This window comes from Echiichthys vipera (assembly GCF_963691815.1).
Source record: "Echiichthys vipera genome assembly, chromosome: 2".
In the NCBI taxonomy this organism is placed as follows: domain Eukaryota; kingdom Metazoa; phylum Chordata; class Actinopteri; order Perciformes; family Trachinidae; genus Echiichthys; species Echiichthys vipera.
The window spans coordinates 24,379,175-24,397,856 of record NC_139827.1 but is presented as its reverse complement, the minus strand read 5'-3'; the positions used below and the strand labels follow the sequence as shown (position 1 = coordinate 24,397,856).

The 18,682-nt window shown below is 40.4% G+C and overlaps 2 protein-coding genes across 2 annotated transcripts; both read left to right on the top strand.

The window, feature by feature from the left end:
* Positions 1–163: 163 nt before the first annotated feature.
* On the top strand, positions 164–11,324 carry mri1 (methylthioribose-1-phosphate isomerase 1). The gene is made up of 6 exons (XM_083929944.1): positions 164–583; positions 1,495–1,718; positions 3,821–3,990; positions 4,079–4,255; positions 4,346–4,570; positions 8,365–11,324. Exons 1-6 carry the CDS (start codon positions 452–454, stop codon positions 8,496–8,498), a joined length of 1,062 nt encoding a protein of 353 aa, XP_083786070.1. The 5' UTR covers positions 164–451; the 3' UTR covers positions 8,499–11,324.
* A 3,701-nt stretch (positions 11,325–15,025) lies between these two features.
* Positions 15,026–17,174, top strand: cUnh19orf53 (chromosome Un C19orf53 homolog). Its single transcript, XM_083935239.1, has 3 exons — positions 15,026–15,138; positions 16,499–16,554; positions 16,660–17,174. The coding sequence occupies exons 1-3, from the start codon at positions 15,048–15,050 to the stop codon at positions 16,804–16,806; spliced, it is 294 nt and encodes a 97-aa protein (XP_083791365.1). The 5' UTR covers positions 15,026–15,047; the 3' UTR covers positions 16,807–17,174.
* Positions 17,175–18,682: the final 1,508 nt, after the last annotated feature.

Genomic DNA, 18,682 nt, shown 5'->3' with positions numbered 1-18,682 from the left:
ACACAAGAACAGAAAATTGGACAACCCGCGAGACTTTGGTGGGCGTGGACAGAGAGGCGAGGGCTTCCTGCTCGGGTGAGCACGTGGTTCCGTGTCTGCCTTCCCTGCCTCTCTGTCAGAGTGTGTGAAGGTTTGCAGCCCTTCGCTCACTCCTCTCCCCATTTATCCTCCCGCACATCACACCAGACCTTCTCCTCTCTGTCCTCCCGCACCTCCTCCTCCTCCCGCTTCTTCACTTTGCGACGGCTCCCGGGACTGCCGACAGCCAGGCCGCGGTCACTTCAACGTGTATCCGCTCAGAGACAGAGAGAGTGAAAGTGTACGAGTGTGTGTGTGTGTGTGTGTGTGTGTGTGAGTGAGAGCGAGAGAGTGCGTGCGTGTGCGCGCACCCGCCCCGCAACCGGTCGATCCGTGTCATTTCTCCCCAAATATCCCGCCTCGTAGTTCGGTCATGACGCTGGAAGCGATCCGCTACCGGGCCGGGTCTCTGCAGATCCTTAACCAGCTGCTGCTGCCACACCAGACCTCTTACGATGAGATCCGCTCGGTGCAGGACGCTTATGAGGCCATCAAGTCCATGAAGGTACGGAGAATCTTTCTTTCTTTCTCTCTCTCCGGCTCTTCTCATTCAGGGTTTTTTTCTCCTCCGCTTCCACACTCGACCTGCACGCTCCACTGTCTGTGCATTTATTCCCGTCGTGCATGTTTTTGTCGGGTCTTTTGTGCTCCCACAGCTGCGTGCATGTGTTGCCGTATGCTCGCCGCCGTGCTCCCGTTGTCGGCCTGTATTTTTGTTTCGGATGCACGCGCAACACCTGCCATCTACCCCCCACAGCCATCTTTTTATATTATGGTTTATAAATATATATATATATGTCTTTGGTATATATATTTTATCATGTGCACGCGCGACACACTAGGCATGAACACCCCCCCCCCTCCTCTTTCTTTGGGAGAGATTATTGATGAATTATTAATGACCTTTGCCAGGGTTTTTGTTCGCGTTTTGGTCTTGCTCTGCACTCGGTGACACCTCTGGCTCGGTTCCCCTCCACAGCAGAAGCCCTGACACACGTGTGTGTGTGTGTGTGTGTGTGTGTGTGTGTGTGTGTGTGTGTGTGTGTGTGTGTGTGTGTGTGTGTGTGTGTGTGTGTGTGTGTGTGTGTGTGTGTGTGTGTGTGTGTGTGTGTGTGTGTGTGTGTGTGTGTGTGTGTGTGTGTGTGTGTGTGTGTGTGTGTGTGTGTGTGAGAGATAAGCAGCGGTTGATGATAATGGAGTCATAGCAGAAAGATAAATGACTCCCAAGACCAATTATATCATTTCAGTCCAACTCTGTCAGGGCAACAACTTTTGACTCTGTGATCAGCCACTTACATCTCTGTGGTGGAAAGAGATTAATAATCCACTTGGAGACAGCTGTTGGAAGTTGGCATAGAAACCAAAGACAAGGAGCATCATGTGATTCTGACTTTCCTGTTCCCGCTTCTCTAACAGGTACGGGGCGCCCCGGCCATCGCCATCGTCGGCTGTCTCAGCCTGGCTGTGGAGTTGCGGGCGGGCGCTGGGGGTGACGACCCCGTGACCTTCATCAGGGAGTCCCTGTGTCACCTGACCTCCGCTCGGCCCACTGCCGTCAACATGGGCCGCGCCGCCCGCGAGCTGATGGAGTTTGCTGAGAACGAGAGCATGGAGAAGAACTCAGAGCAGCTCAGAGAAAGGTGGGCTGGTTGGAGATTGCCAACTCGTTGTTGTGTCCGATGGTTTGGGGTCATTTAAATTAAACCCTGATTCAAAGAAATATTTTCCAATTACACTCACAGACCCTTTCCTAACTCCCAATCTTTGTTCAAAGAAAATATAGATTCTTAAAGTTCAACCAAAGCTAACGTGAGGCTTCATCAGGTTGTATTTTATCAGATCAAATGTGTCTCTTCATAAGTTGCTGTTGTTCAACAACATTACTCTCTCTTTCTGTCACTACACTAAAAACGACAGTGACTATGGAGGAGGATACCCGGCTGATGAGTGGTGGTTGCTGGCATGTTGATACTGAGCGTGACTGCATGAACTTACTGCACAAGTATCAACAGTTATGTCCGCAGCTAGCAAGCTATGAAGGGTTCAGGTTAAAGACAGGGTTTGGTTAGGGTTACACACATCGTTACTTATAAGCTAAGTCCCGTGTCTGTGCATAATGAATTTAAAAGTAGATTATTGCTGCATATTTATTCACTACGCCGCTTTGTAACACGATTCAAAAACCGTCTGTTTTGATGCCTGAGCAATATCCCTCTGTTATAATGCCAGTTACATTCAGGCTGCTGAAGCTTCATAATAGCTTTGGATAAATGCATTTTTACACAGAGCAAGGACCGTAGATTTTGGGATCTCTTCAGGGCCAGACACATACAGACTATGAGCATTGTTTTTACATAAACTTAAGAAAATGATCACGAATCCTTTAATTGCTAATTTATTTCGTAACGTTTTGTCTTAAATTGTCACAAACGGGGTCATTTTGGGCCCATTGCAAATGTTTTCCATGAGTCCCCCTAGTCTGTTAATAAGGGCCTTGATCATTGGTTTATTCTTTAACCCACCCTACTTTTCCATTTCCACTGATAGACTGGTGGCAGTTGAGCAGACTAGAAGACCATTTGCAAGTAAACACAAATGTTAACAATGCTTGCTCCAAACAAACAAAAAAAATGACACTGCGAGTGTTAAATGAGAAGATAACGCGTTTCTTTTTGCCTCAAGGATACACACAGCGGTGAACTTTAGTGTATGCGAACTTTATTTGTTTTCAAGATAACCGAACAGGACACCTTGAAGGCAAATGTATACTGTCAGCAAACAATGAGTATATAGGTCGCTCTGCTATGTCAGTCAACTTTAAATTTAAGTTATTTGAACTTTCCTTGCTGTAAGAGTTTCTCGTTTGACAGCAGCTGCAGGTGCCTTTTTTAGAAAGTTGTGAGAGTTATCAGGTTGCATAAAATGTGAAAACTGGGAAGCATGTATATTCTAAATGTCATTGCAGATTAATTGTCAGTATTAAAAAGAAGCCCCGAGTAGTGTTATTTTTACGGTGTTAATTTGATCAACAGGGCCGTAGTTTAGAGCTGCACACGCAGGAAAGAAGCAGAACACGTGTGAAGGGCTGAGAGAGAATATGGTGTTACATAGCATCCATAGTGTATGTACATCAATAGATGCTGTCATGTTTGGACAATACACCAAAATACACCACCGATCCAGTACGCCAAATGAATATCTGCTCAAATACTGACCTTTATGAAATGGATCTTGTATCGGCCAGATGTGACCGATCCACATTTAACGTCGTTATAGAAGCCAGTGTTTCTGATATCAGTTACAGTCGTTCAATTTCAGCTGGCTTTCGACGCCGCGCCTTAACAATCCGTCATGGCCTAATATTCGATCACACGACAATGATTTAAATAAGTTCCATGCAGATTTTAAATTGGGGGGGGGGCTCGGAGCAAGAATCGATATCGGTGCACTCCTTGGGTTGAGGGATCAGTGTCTGTATACGGAATAAAAAGCTGGATCGATGCTTGACGCATGAGGAAGAATTTGATACAGCTACAGTAGAAGGAGCGAAGGAGGGATACATTAACATTATGGAAAAGGTTATGGATTAGAGGAATGGAGAAAGGAGCTATAGAGGAACTGAAGTCAGGACTAACCAACATGAAGACATATTGTAAACTGCAGACTTGATGGACACACTAACCCCACAGTGGCAGACGGAGCCTCTTCTCAATTCTCACCTCTTGTGGGCCCCCTCCTGCAGTGTAATTGCCTGGATCGAAGACATGCTGGAGCGTGACGTCAATGACAACAAGAAGATCGGAAACTACGGCGCCCAGCACATCCTCTCTGGCGTTCCGAGGGACTCTGTGACCATCCTCACGCACTGCAACACCGGCTCGCTGGCCACAGCTGGATACGGGACCGCACTCGGTATGACTGGAGCCTTGGTGTCAAATGAGAAAAGAGGGTGACGTATTTATGCCACTGTAACTAATAATGACTCTGTGTTTGTGTGTAGGTGTAGTGCGAAGCCTCCACGCGCTGGCAAGGCTGAAGCGCGTGTACTGCACAGAGACAAGGCCGTACAACCAGGGATCCAGACTGACGGCTTATGAGGCGGTAGCAGAGGGAATCCCTGCTACACTTATAACGGACAGCATGGCAGCCCTCACCATGAGAGAAATGGACATCACAGGTGTGTGTGTGTGGCGTCTTTCTCCTTTTTATTCGAGTGTCCCTCTTTTCTGAGCACTAACTTTCTTTCTATCGCGTTCTCCGCTCTCAGCTGTGGTGGTAGGTGCAGACAGAGTGGTTGCCAATGGTGACACGGCCAACAAGGTGGGGACATACCAGCTGGCCATCGCCGCAAAGCACCACGGGATTCCCTTCTATGTGGCTGCGCCCAGCACATCATGCGACCTGAGCCTGGAGAGCGGCAGGGACATCATCATCGAAGTGCGCCCCCCTGAGGAACTCACCAGTATAAATGGAGTCCCCATTGCTGCCCCGGGTAAGAAGTGTGCAATGATGGGGTTTTATTTTGTCCGGGGAACAGTAATTCCAGCTTAAACTCATCCCATGGTCTTTTTTTTAGCGCTTAAATATGCCATCAAGACAGTTTGTTTTGTGTAACAACTATTAACGGAGAAATCCCCGAGAGTATCAGACGTGGCTAACACTTGATTAGCTCGGGGCTGTATGGTGAAGGCATTAAAACATCTTTTTTAAACACTAATATTAATCAAAATAACACCAAACCTCTGCTGAAGAATCCCTACACATAAAACGAAGCACCAACAATGTAGTTGGCTAACCCAGAGTTTGTTAAAGGAGTGTTTTGAAAGACTTACCAACGGGCCCCTGTACCAGCTCCTCTCGTAGTAAAGACCATTCAAGTTGATTACCAAAGTCAATCCAAAGGAAAGGAGCTCATTGATGCTTCGTTTTGTGTGTGAGGACTCTTATCATGCTGCTGCAGAGGTTTGGTGTTATTTTGAGCAATATTAGTGATTAAAAAAGACGTTTTAATGCCTTCACCGTACTGCCCCGAGCTAATCAGTGTTGATTTCTCTGTTAATAGTTGTTACACGGAAAAATCTGCCTTGATAGTTTATTTGATTTATGAAAGCACGATAAAAGACCATGGGATGATTTTGTACCAGAATTTCACTTTGAATGTTAAAAACGAGTACGAACAGTGAGGTCAGAGGACTGAGGGCAATGGGAAAACATTCAGGCTTGGAGAGATGGATGAGCGTGGCCCAGTTCCAATGTCTGCCCTGAGCCCTAAGCACTGAACCCTCACAGACTTTAATTGACGTCACTCGCAGCAAGTGCCAGAGTGAAAGAGGGTGCAAAAATACTTTATGAAGAAAGGGGGGCAGAGGCATATTTGTGGCCAGTTAAGTGTTGGGCTCTGATTTCCCAAAGTCTGCGGTGCTGTTTGCTTGCAAGTTTGTTCTTGAAAGCTCTCTGTGTTTTGGGGGATTTTTTTATCCTTTATTGGACAGTGACAGTAGAGTGATGACAGGAAATGGGGGGTTAGAGAGATGGAGAATGACGTACAGCAAAGGTCCTAGGTCAGATTCCAACCAGATATGTTGCAGTTCATGGTCTGCGCCTTAAACCATCAGGGAGTCCCCGGTCAATGTTTTTAACATTTGAATGCATTTAATTGTGGGCGAAGAGCTGTCCACACCAAGACGGGTAACTATAAATATAAAGTTTTTTTCAAAATCCTTCTAACTCATGCAAAGGGTGAAGTCAACACCACAACTGTAACGTCAACAATATAATTATATAATAAATATAATATAAAACCTCTCCGCCCATCTCTCTCATATATATTCATGACAATAATGACAGATAAAAGCTACAGCAGCAGTGCGCTGCGTGTGCACGGAGCCACTGTGGTCAACGTTTTTGCTCATCAGTGTGAAAGCTCACGTCGTGATAGTTGTCGTTATCATTTTAGTTTTTGGGGTGGACGGCCCTTAAGTCGCCCTCAATCGTTTTTGGGAACGCCCTGAGCCCTTCGAGACCTATGTGTCAAATTCTTTGAGTCCATAAGAACAGACATTTAAAGTGTGTTAAAGGTGAGTTTGTTAGCACTCAATTTGATCTCTAATTACGTTGCCAGAACAAAGAGGTGCTCTGTGACATCACAGTAATTAAAGCACTTGCCCCCGGAGAGGCGGATGTGTGCTTGTACGCTAAGATTCCCTTTCTCTTTAACTTTCCTCTCACCCTCTTTGGTCCTTCTTGTTAACTGCATTTGCTATAAATGCTAAAAAGTTTATTTTATTTTAATAAGGTCATTATTTTACCTTTTTCTTCTGTCAACAAATCTCATTAAAAGATCAGCAATGAACTGATTTTACTAACAAGTATTGCCTGTGTAGCCAAAGCCTGTTACAGGGTATTCCTCTATGCCATGGAGCCCTATTTGTCCAAAAACTATTAAAATCAAATTAATAAGACACATAGTGGCTTTACCATAAACAATGGTACTGTAGTTTATTTAGACTCAATCCCACGTACACCAAATGTGCATTCATCTGTATCTGAAAGCGGCCCCCAACAAATGCACTATTTACTCCTCCCAAAATGAAAAACTACAGTGCCCAGCTGTTTTAGAAAATGATGAAAAGGATTCTTAAAAGAACAAATTAAATATTAATGGATACAGATAAAAAGTTGAAATTGTTAGCTTAAAGTAATGGATAAAAAGTTAAAATTGTTAGCTTTAAGTAATAGATAAAAAGTTAAAATTGTTAGCTTTAAGTAATAGATAAAAAGTTAAAATTGTTAGCTATAAGTAACGGATAAATAGTTAAAATTATTAGCTTAAAGTAATGGATAAAAAGTTAAAATTGTTAGCTTTAAGTAATGGGTAAAAAGTTAAAATTGTTAGCTTTAAGTAACGGATAAAAAGTTAAAATTGTTAGCTATAAGTAATGGATAAAAAGTTAAAATTGTTAGCTATAAGTAACGGATAAAAAGTTAAAATTGTTAGCTATAAGTAATGGATAAAAAGTTAAAATTGTTAGCTTTAAGTAATAGATAAAAAGTTAAAATTGTTAGCTTTAAGTAACGGATAAAAAGTAAAAATTGTTAGCTTAAAGTAATGGATAAAAAGTTGAAATTGTTAGCTTAAAGTAATGGATAAAAAGTTAAAATTGTTAGCTATAAGTAATGGATAAAAAGTTAAAATTGTTAGCTTTAAGTAATAGATAAAAAGTTAAAATTGTTAGCTTTAAGTAACGGATAAAAAGTAAAAATTGTTAGCTTAAAGTAATGGATAAAAAGTTAAAATTGTTAGCTTTAAGTAATGGGTAAAAAGTTAAAATTGTTAGCTTTAAGTAACGGATAAAAAGTTAAAATTGTTAGCTATAAGTAACGGATAAAAAGTTAAAATTGTTAGCTATAAGTAATGGATAAAAAGTTAAAATTGTTAGCTTTAAGTAACGGATAAAAAGTAAAAATTGTTAGCTATAAGTAACGGATAAAAAGTTAAAATTGTTAGCTATAAGTAATGGATAAAAAGTTAAAATTGTTAGCTTTAAGTAATAGATAAAAAGTTAAAATTGTTAGCTTTAAGTAACGGATAAAAAGTAAAAATTGTTAGCTTAAAGTAATGGATAAAAAGTTGAAATTGTTAGCTTAAAGTAATGGATAAAAAGTTAAAATTGTTAGCTATAAGTAATGGATAAAAAGTTAAAATTGTTAGCTTTAAGTAATAGATAAAAAGTTAAAATTGTTAGCTTTAAGTAACGGATAAAAAGTAAAAATTGTTAGCTTAAAGTAATGGATAAAAAGTTAAAATTGTTAGCTTTAAGTAATGGGTAAAAAGTTAAAATTGTTAGCTTTAAGTAACGGATAAAAAGTTAAAATTGTTAGCTATAAGTAACGGATAAAAAGTTAAAATTGTTAGCTATAAGTAATGGATAAAAAGTTAAAATTGTTAGCTTTAAGTAATAGATAAAAAGTTAAAATTGTTAGCTTTAAGTAACGGATAAAAAGTAAAAATTGTTAGCTTAAAGTAATGGATAAAAAGTTAAAATTGTTAGCTTTAAGTAACGGATAAAAAGTTAAAATTGTTAGCTTTAAGTAATGGTCTGTTGGCTAAAATGAATGGATAAATGGTTAAAAGCTAAAATAAATGGTTGAAATAAATGTCAGTGTCACCAAAGACGTATTGACGTATTGGAAAAAAACACCAAAAAAAGGTTAGGTACCACCGATCTCAAACATCAGCAGCTTTGTTTTTTAACCTTGTCACTCGTTCCTCACTGTTTACTGCAGGTATCGAGGTGTGGAACCCCGCGTTTGACGTGACCCCTCACCAGCTCATCACGGGAGGCATCATCACAGAGCTGGGAGTCTTCCTCCCCTCTGAGCTACAGGCGGCGCTTACCGGTCGCCTCACCGCCCTCTAGAGCCACTCAGCCCCACCCACTGGTCCGTGTGCACCACTGCACCTTAACGTCACACACTCGAAGACACTCTCATTTCATCACAGAACACACACACACACACACACACACACACACACACACACAGACACAGTCATTGTTGTGGTTTCATTTAATTTTCGCCAACGCACAGTCACCGTTACATGTCAGTGGTGCACACAGAAGAAAAAATGTTCTTCAGTCTCTTACTCACCTTCACATTCACTGCAGGGAGTCAAGCAGACGCACGTGCAGTCTCCCCTTTCTTTTACGTCCCTCTTTGTTTTCTGTTGTCTTTCCATTCCACCCGTTCCCAAGTTTTCCATCTCATCTTTGTCTCTTGCCTCTTTTCCTTTTTAAATGGCTTCTGCAGCAATGAATAGTGCTCAGCTGGACTCAATCCAATAAGGGCGCACTCACACTGTCCTTCCGCACCGCGGCCTGGGCTTTAGGGTACTTGTCCCCCCCTCCCTCTCCCCCCGCGCCCCAGGCCCGTTTGTACTCACACTGCCTGGGCCTCGCGCAAATGCTTATTTCTGTCCATACGTCATCACGCCGTAACACGTCACACGCATTGATTCTCATCATCGCAATGTCTGCTTTGTTTACAAATCTTTCCATAGACCTCAGAGTTTTTGTGCGTCTTGTCCGACTGTTTTTGAATATTTTCATCCGACCAAATCTGCAGTAAACACTCCACCTCCGCACCACACCAACGGGAACCTTTCACCGCCATTGTTGTTGTTGTTAAAAGTCCGCGCATGGTCCGTCCTTCTATTTTCTATGTCCGAACAGGCGCACATAAATTACGTCAGAACCGTCGTAGGCCTCGTGCTCGTACACGTGCGCGCGCTCGTACATGTGCAAACGCGCTCTACAAAAGCCCACCTCTCTCAGACGGGCCGTGGACGGCCAGCTGGCCGCAGTTATGTGCGGAGCGGTTGCACTCACACTGCTCAAACGCACTAGGCTTGACCCGAAAAACCTGTTTTGGGCCGGTGCGGAAGGACAGTGTGAATGCGCCCTAAATTCCATGTGGCAAAAAAGCTATAAGGCAATTTTTCATGGCTTCTTTAACCACAAACAAAGTTTTTTTAAATTTCAAAATAGTGTTTTTTTTTTATCAGCCATGGTTTCTAAAATGCTTCTACCTACTTGTAAATATACATATTCTTGCTGGTAGTGTGTACATATGTAGAAAACTAACCCCTGCTAGTAAAAGGTACTGCTATTTTAACCAAAAAGGTGGTTATTTGAAATTAAATTTGACAACAAAAATGTTATATTAACATTTTATTTTATTTTGTTTCGCATAGAAACCTTTTGTAGAAGAATAATCCATTTATAGCTAATTAGTTTTCCAGATTTTAGTCACGTTTTTGCTGTGCGGCAAAATTTTAAATTCCTTGATTGTCCCTCGTTAGTCAGCTGAAGCCTATGACAATACACGTCTGTGTTTATACCTCACTCCTTGTTTCTATGTTGCTATTCCCAATTGTACTGTATCATACCACACATGTATTCTCATAATGTTCTTATTTATATGTAACCGTACTTATTTCAGCACCATACAAACATTCACCATACTGCACAGGGCGCTCTGTAAAAATGAAAAACCAACAAAAAAAGGAGGAAATTGTGTCATTTTTGCCATAATAGCTTTTGATGTGATCTCAGAAGTCTGTTATGCTGTGTATTTCTGTAATACAGGCATCACCATTAAAGGAATAGTTCACCCCAAATGAAGGTTTGGTCATCTGCTCACTTGCATGTCAGTCTAGACCGGGGCTGGATATCGTTCAAGATTGTTAGATACCAGTGCTTTGACTTCGATACTGGTTCTTGAACGCCACCAATTTTATAAAAATCATTTTTAACAAGAAGAAATTACAACATTACAAATTACTTATTTTGTAGTTCCTTTACGCTTGCACACTGTAGTCAAGCCTCTCAACACACACACAAACACACACGTGAGGCCCGCCTCTGCGCTTAACATTGTGTTTTTCAGGCTTGCCTTTTACGATGTGCAACGTTAGATAACCATTGGCATTATTAAATCATGCTTAATGGCTCACTGACACTGATGTTATTATTCTTTAGGTGTTGAAGTTTGTTAATGAATGACCGGGCTTTGGTGGCAATTAGGTCGTGCCTAAAAATATAGGAGTTCGGTACCCAGCCCTAGTCAAGACTTAACTAGGGTTTAGTGCAACCAAAAAATACTTGTATAGCTTCTTCTTGTTATTATTGTTAAAGTAAGGCTCATCCTTAATTATTTTATAACAATTACAACACAAATAAGCTAAATATTGAACTTAAAGCTCTATATTTTGTAGTTATTAGGAAAAAAATGACTACATGCACTGTGAAACGTGTTGCTCAGATCCGTTCTTAAGTGGCCTGTACGAGTGATTTAGGGGTATTTGCCGCATTAGCCAATTTTCTCGTATTAAGAATTTTCTGTTGGGTGCGAAAACAGTTTTCGAGTAGTCCAGTAAGGAGGAGTCATGTGCAGTTAGTTGGCTGTTATAATATAAATATAAATTACATTTCATCATTATGCTGACATGATGCTGTTTGACTCGTATCAATATGAACATCTCAAACTGCAAAGCGACTCAAAATATTTGATCCCCTCCCGTAGCAGTCATCGATTATCTTGCGGTGGCGACCAGTTCTTTATTTCAGCCACAGTACAACCTCAATATTAGCACTTATAATTTTCTCTTTCCTCTGCTTTAGCAGATCCCTTAACTCTGCTGCTGACGCTGTTAAAATGATCAACTTTCCTTTATGGATCTCTGAAAGCAGGACCTCAATAGGACATATGGGGCAGGACGCGGTGTCTGATATGGAAATATTCCGCGTACTTATGCTAATGGACCATTCGTGTGAATGCCTACCCTACTCACAAATAGTATCCACCATGTTTGCGCTGGACATTTACACAGTTTTCTTTATACGGTTGTAATATGTCAAAGTTGTGTTTACACCTTCTTGCGCTGCCCCCCAGTGCTAAAAAAAAAAAATGTAACGTAGGTTTAAATACCCACGGTTGTGACATTATGCAGGTATTTAAAAGTGTTCAGAGAAACAAAGGCATTTATTTTATTTAACTTTGTAGATCCTTAAAAACATGGTTTTACTTGCAGTTACTCAGAAGTCTAAGAGGACGACTGCGGTGGCCATAAATATTTCAGAGACAATCAAAAACTTGATGTGAGGATGAGCCGTAGAGGACTTCATGTCTTTATTTTGAGGTGAACTATTCCTTTAAGATTTGGTGGGATTTTATCCACACTGCAGCATCCGACTGCAGAGAGCTCTGCGACACGTAACGCAATGCCACAAACAAGCAGAATGTAATATTTAAAGGAGCTGTACTCGAAATACGGGCAGATATTTGTTTGCTGAAATATTAATGCTCTGAATGTTGAGTTCTGCTCCTTTAACTTGCTTTTGTCTGAACCCGTTTCAGACACTCGGTCACTTCTTGCCTTTGTGCTCTGTTCAGAATGTGTTTGGCCTCTTTGGATTAATACCTCCTCATAACTGAGATCCTGTTTTGCTCCAGACTCACTTCCATGAGGCTCCTGCATGATATCGGGGCCATGGGCGGTTGAGGACAGGTAGACATTTAGGACAAGGCTACACAAACAGTTCTCTCAATAATTTCGATTTCCAGCCCTGTCAGCTGTGAGTTTATCTTGATCTTGAAGATGGCAGAAAAGTTGTTGTAGAGCAGCAATTTTCAAAACGGGGAATGCCATCTTTTGAATAATCTGATTTGTCTAGTGCTCAAATTTTAGATTAACAGAAACATAATCAGTGACTATTTGGATAAAATAATTACTGAAGTACTTTTGGAGCAAAAATGCCAAATGTAAATATCTGCTATTTTACTACATCATGCACCCTTATTGACTCGTTTAAAAATAACATTGCTGCCATCAGTTTTAAAGGTCCCATATTGTAAAAAGTGAGATTTACATGTATTTTTCGATTTCAAAGCAGGTTGAGGTGCTGTATAAATACTGTGGGGTATCCAAACATTCAGTCCACAGAGAAATGCACACAGCCTGTATTCAGAAGTGTAGTCTTTAAACGAGCCGTCAGGACTTCTGTATAGTTGTGATCTCGCAACTATACTTTATATCGGTAGAAAGTGCTGCTACAGTGCTGTTACAGTTATTCCCCGGCTGCAGTGATGGTGCAGAAAGCACCGATCTGGAAGACCCAGAAACACTGACCAATTAGAGCAGAGGGCTTCTTCAGGAGGGGGTCTTAAAGAGACAGGCGCTAAAACGGAGCGCTTCAGACAGAGTGAATACAGGTATATTCAAACAGACAGGATAGAGAATGTGTTTTTTAACCTATTTTAGTAGAAACCCAAAATACAAAATTATGAACCTGAAAATGAGCAGAGTATGGGACCTTTAAAACCAGGCAGTGAGCTAATACTTACCCATAAACAGTAAACAGTTATTGTATGAAAGGTGTTAGTGTGTAGCTGAGTTCTTGCCGTTCTGTCACCTGGCCAGTGAACCTGCAATGCCTTGTTGTTCTAAGAGGCTCCATCGAAAAGTCCCAGATGTGACACACACCGCCTCATTGCACTGAATGTCACAAGGCCAGACTGCTCACTGCCTTACAGGTGCAGCACCAACGCAGCTCGCTGATTTGAGCTGGCATCATGACCCTGGTTTCTTTTAGTTATTATGTAGCCTGACCACCGTCTCATCAAGCCTGCGGATATCTGGAGAAGAGCTTTGGTGAGACAGAGGTCTGGCCACATAATATGCTTCCTTCTTAACTCCTGACGTCCCACACAGCCCTTGTGGATTCACTTCATTCATTGAACCCGGTGAAAAATACACAACCTCACACTCAACAGGACCACTGAGAGGTCCAGAAAAAAGACACTTTTAAGAACAAAGCTTAATGTCAATAATAAAACTAGCCGCAGCGCTTATAGTGTCATTGTCCATATCATGCTGTAATATAAGCTCACTTCTTCCTTCGCTTTCATTTTTCTACTCTTCGTTTGTCCTCTGTCCACCCATCAAACCTCAACTCACAAAGATGCTGTTAGGTCACACATGAGTGTAAAAGACACTTGTGCATTTGAATTTTCTTTCTTTGGTTTTGTACAGTAAGACATCACGTGTTTGGGGGCAAATTGAGACAATGTTCCAGACATATGTAGCAATTTTGTGACCGTCAGACCAGCCACTTATTTTTTCTTTCTATATCTTTAAGAGGTACAAGATTTTTTTGTTTTTTCTGTACATCATGATTATAAGTGTTTGGCTGTGGTTTGTTGTTTTATTTCATGACATTGTGATTCCTTGTGACTAGGCCATTAGTACACCATACTGGGGAGGCCTCCTCAACCATACACACTACCTCTCTGTCTGCCTACACGGACTCAAACACCGAAATGCACGAACACATGCACTTAACGTGCCAGGCAAAGCAGATAAAATATCTGGTCTAAACTTCTCCACATCTCACTAATGCTTGTATCCTAAACCCATCGTGACAAATAATTTGTGGCTGTGCTTTTAGTTTGCCAGAGTAGCTGAGGTTCAGGCTAGTGCGTTATTCTGGGTTGCAGCTGGTTGTTACTGCATTACGCTTGTGAAGCAGCAGCAGTGTTTGAAAAGATTTTCAACCAACCTCGCCTGGAGACGCCCAAACACGGCTAATAATCAGGTGCCAAAATTCAGCGCTGCTCGCCACATATTTTCCACATTGATTTAATTCATCAGAGCAAGTGTTTGTGTATTATTCTCAATGATTAGTATGGCCTGCAGTTACCATCATGGAAGGAGTGTTGTTCAGATGGCCTCTTTAAGTGCAAGTATGTTATTGTTGTTATTGATAATCACTTGATCTGGGTTTATTTTGTATCATGTGGAAATGGTTCAAAAACTGGATTTTTTAAATATATATGTATATGAATATAATGCTGTAAAGTGCAGTCATGACTTAAGAGATTTCTCTTTCACATCAATACAGTAAAAATAATAAAACCACAGTGAAACAAATGAGTTGTTTTTGTCTGTTATATTTTGGCCTGTCACTGAGACTCCTGCAGGCAGCAATGCAACAAAGAAGGAAAAAGACAGATGAAGGTGTCAGGAAGGATAAGTTTTCAAACTTATCCTTCCTGACAAGGGGGAGAGATGCTGGACCAGAGCGTGATTTGAAAGAGATGCAGATGGAGATAAAGTGAGGGTAATAAACAGGGAGTAATATAGTACATACATGTATGGTATACACCGGATTGTTGAATATAATATAAGCAGTTCTGCTGGTTCTTTTTTCTTTTAATTAACTTTATTGCATTTGACTTTCAAAGACCAATGTAAAACCAGATCCTGTGCGCCACACCCCGGTACAGTAGGCGGCAGTATTGGTACCAGTGAGTTGGTGTTGCATTCGGCAAAAAAGAAAAACAACGAAGAAGAAGGAGAAGAAGAAGAAGAAGAAGAAGAGCTGCACGTTGTGTATTTCCGGTTAGCAAAGATGGCTCAGGGTTCAAAGAAGTTTAAAACGCAGCGGCCCGGAGCCTCTAAAAAACACCAACAAAGCAAACCCAAAGGCCCGAAGAAAGGAGGTATGAATCCACACTATCTCATGTTTTCTGATAGGCTGCTGTAGAAGGCGCGGGGACTACTTATTAGACTGTTATTAGACTATTTATTAGCCAAACAGCGGCGCACGTTGTTAAATAGAGAGGTCTGACCCAGATTTAGTCACAGGAGTTCAGATTAATATGTTCCGGTCTAATTATACAATCAGTTACCTGTCTGACAGCACAGTTTACTAAGCTAGATGCTCTGATAGACAGGTAGACCTAGTGTGGAGGACTAAACATGACTTACATAAATAAATGCAGTAATAAATAAATAAATGTATAAATACATACAGGAAAACATAAATAAATGCAGAATTACACGAATAAAAAAATGCTGAAAATAAACAATTAAAGGTGAACAAAAATGTAGAAATAAGCCTAAATCATTTATTTATTATTTAATGTATTCATGCATTTATTATTTTATTTATTTACACATTTATTTACTCATTCATTTATTTCTGGAATTATGTATGCGTTTATTTATTCCTGTATTCATTTTTACATTTATTTATGCATTTATGACACTATTAATAACAAGACAAAAAATAATAATAATTTCCTTATTTGAATGCTCAAAAACAAATATGTTTCGGCTGTAGATGTGTTTGATTTTTCGTAGTATTTAAGAAGAGTTCCTGGACATTTAAAGTGCACCAATACGCGGTTCCATTTGTAGCTGTGCATGCTTTTTTCCATTATACAGTGGTATTTTTAAAAATGTGTCAGCTTTCTTTTCTGCATTTAGCAGCTGCAACTATTTTACTTTTTACCTGGATTATGTGTTGAACTTTTCTGCATATTTGTCTAATTAATTATAGTTTACTCTTTGCTCTCCTGCCAGTAGACCAGTCCATGTTTGTGATTGGCCATATGCTGAAAACACTTTCCCTGTGAACACATATTATTGGGTTGATTCATCAAGGGGATAACCACCGCTGTGTGACCGCTAAGCTTGACTGCAGATGTTAGGGTTAATGAAGCAAGATAACCAAATTATATCCTGGGTATGTTAAACTTGCTTCGTAGTACAACGCTGTGGTCGACATCTAACAACAGACAAATGACAAAGAGGAGGACGCATCAGGATGACATGAAAAACTTTCAAATGACAGGGAGTGCAAGAAGTACAAGTCAGAGTTGTGTTCAGTCACATAGATATAACTTGACACAAAGGGAACCCCATATATTTCTGCATTATGTAACAAAATACATTTCAGGCATATCTAATTAGACAGACAAAGCATGTGTTTATTATTTATTTTGATAAACTGTTGGTTTTTAGTTAGTAAGGTCATTTGAAAATGTCAACATTTCTATTTATTTTTTCGTTTTAAAGGGAGGACCATTGCACCTAAGAAGGCTCAAGTGGTTGAGCAACAGAAGCTGAAGAAGGTGAGGACAAAAAAGTGTCCATTTCTCTCAGACTAACAGTTAAGACATTAGCGAGCTTGACTGATCACTTAAATTTAACATGATCTCCTCTGCTGCTTCCTGAAGGGTCTAGAGGTTGCCATCAGGAACAAGATTGAGCACGAGGTGACCCAGAAGGCAAGCTTATCCCTCCACAAGCCACTGAGTGTGGTTAAAGGAGCTGAAAGTAAAGGCAAACCAGGAGCAGCCCGTCCAGGAACCAGCTCCAAATAGGGCTTGATACACAGACCGGAGGCAGAGCGTGCAAGGACTTAGTCATGTGGTCAGTGATCCTGTGACTTAGATTTAAGATGCACGCCAGCTGTTTTGTTGTTTTTTTTAATTCCCTTTAGCTGACTTCAGGCACATCTTTGTGCAGATGTGAATTATTAGTTTGTCAGTTTACAAAGAAATGTATAAAATAAAAGAAGAGACATGATATGCGTCACTGGGCCCTGGGAGTTACATAAACCTCCACCAGGGGGCACAACAGGACTTTATTGACTCATGGAGTTTCTGAGTGCCTGTTTTTTGTCATAAAAATCCTGATTGTATGATTGTACAGAAAATAATCACAGGCAATAAATATGAGTCCAACACCTGCCATCACTGATTATTTCTGTAAATATTGTAATGGTAATAATGATTTTAGAATAACCGACTGAAGCTAAATCGAGGCTCAGCAAAGTGCTGTTGCACATGGACAGTGTTGACAATCACATAAACCCATATGTTTCAGCCCTCAAACTTTACTAGGTTTATCTGCAAAATAATCACTAGGATAATAATAGGGTAAGACTTGGATCTGATTAAAATTCAGGAATTCATCAGTATAATTGAATTTAAGTGTGTTTCATAATAAAAACCTTAAATAATGCAAAACATCAAGCACTATACACACATGGGACTTCCTGGTCACTGCTAAGTTACATTTCCTCATGACACTTGTAGTCTTTAGCCCTAACTAACCGTGACTCAAGTGACATAATTCGAGGCAATCAATTATCAGATTTATACGTACTTTCCTTCTTGAACTGAACTCCTGTGCATTCGGTAATCGACTTGTATGGACTGCCTCTCAGCTAAAGAGTGTTTTAATAAACTCTGTTTGCTTTGATTTATGTGTAGGGACTGATATCTTGCTACTGCAGGGGCTTAATGCTATTTTGAGCAATATTAGTGGATAAAAAAGCTGTTTAGTTCAGTGCTCTGCCCTGAGCTACTCAGTGTTAGCCATGTCTGGCTGTTAGCAACTGTCCAGGATTTCTCTGTTAATAGCTGATCAACGAAAAAAAACGCCCGATGGCTTATTTGATGTATATTTGTGCTGAAAAAAAACGTGGCATGCAAATATGCCAGAATTACACTTTAATGTATGTCATTATCCAAACACCAGTGGTCGGTTTAATCTTAGGCTGGTGTTTAGTGTAAAACCAGTTTTTACAGTCATTTTGCTGCTAGATTAGTCTCGAAATGTTTGACTATTTTAAACCAAAAAAAAACAGGCTAACTGGACTAAAAGCCATGTTATTGAGGTGACGTTAGACATTGTCTAAAGTCTGATTAGCAGTTAGATCTAAATCAAAGTCTATCTTTGTGAAACCGGCCCCAGAGCAGTGTGACAAGGCAGCGTACTGTATGTTACCATGGTGATGCACCCTGCTTTGGAATAAAAAATCCAAGTGAATTCATTAAGTTAAAGCCTTTTCTCAAGGCTGCAAATGTAGCAACAGACCAGCACGGTGACTAGTGATAAGGCTGAACACTGTGTGCACTGTTTTAATGTCAACATGCGCTCTCACGAAGCCCATGTTTGTCAAGCTTCTATATGAGAAAATAGCTTTTATACAAGATATATGTAAAAAAAAAATACTGATGTTCATTAAATACCACATAATGAGTTGTCTTTAATGAGGTATTTATTTAAATCCTTTGTGGATGTCACTTGTAGCTCGTGCAATGCATTTGCATCTATATATAAGCTTCATAACTGAGGTTTCTATGTGAGACTTATGTCTACAACTCAGTGTCATAACAACCGCAGCAGGGATTATGCATCCAGAGATGCACTACCATATGGAAAACAATCACAAACAAGCTAGTTGTTGAA

What these genes read in the sequence shown, in the direction of transcription:
- mri1 (XM_083929944.1), top strand. Translation starts at nt 452, where the DNA reads ATGACGCTGGAAGCGATCCGCTACCGGGCCGGGTCTCTGCAGATCCTT. An exon ending in TCAGAGCAGCTCAGAGAAAG is followed by an intron (nt 1,719 to 3,820) that starts GTGGGCTGGTTG and finishes CCCCTCCTGCAG; the next exon opens with TGTAATTGCCTGGATCGAAG. An exon ending in AGTCCCCATTGCTGCCCCGG is followed by an intron (nt 4,571 to 8,364) that starts GTAAGAAGTGTG and finishes TGTTTACTGCAG; the next exon opens with GTATCGAGGTGTGGAACCCC.
- cUnh19orf53 (XM_083935239.1), top strand. Translation starts at nt 15,048, where the DNA reads ATGGCTCAGGGTTCAAAGAAGTTTAAAACGCAGCGGCCCGGAGCCTCT. An exon ending in CAAAGGCCCGAAGAAAGGAG is followed by an intron (nt 15,139 to 16,498) that starts GTATGAATCCAC and finishes TTCGTTTTAAAG; the next exon opens with GGAGGACCATTGCACCTAAG. An exon ending in AGCAACAGAAGCTGAAGAAG is followed by an intron (nt 16,555 to 16,659) that starts GTGAGGACAAAA and finishes TGCTTCCTGAAG; the next exon opens with GGTCTAGAGGTTGCCATCAG.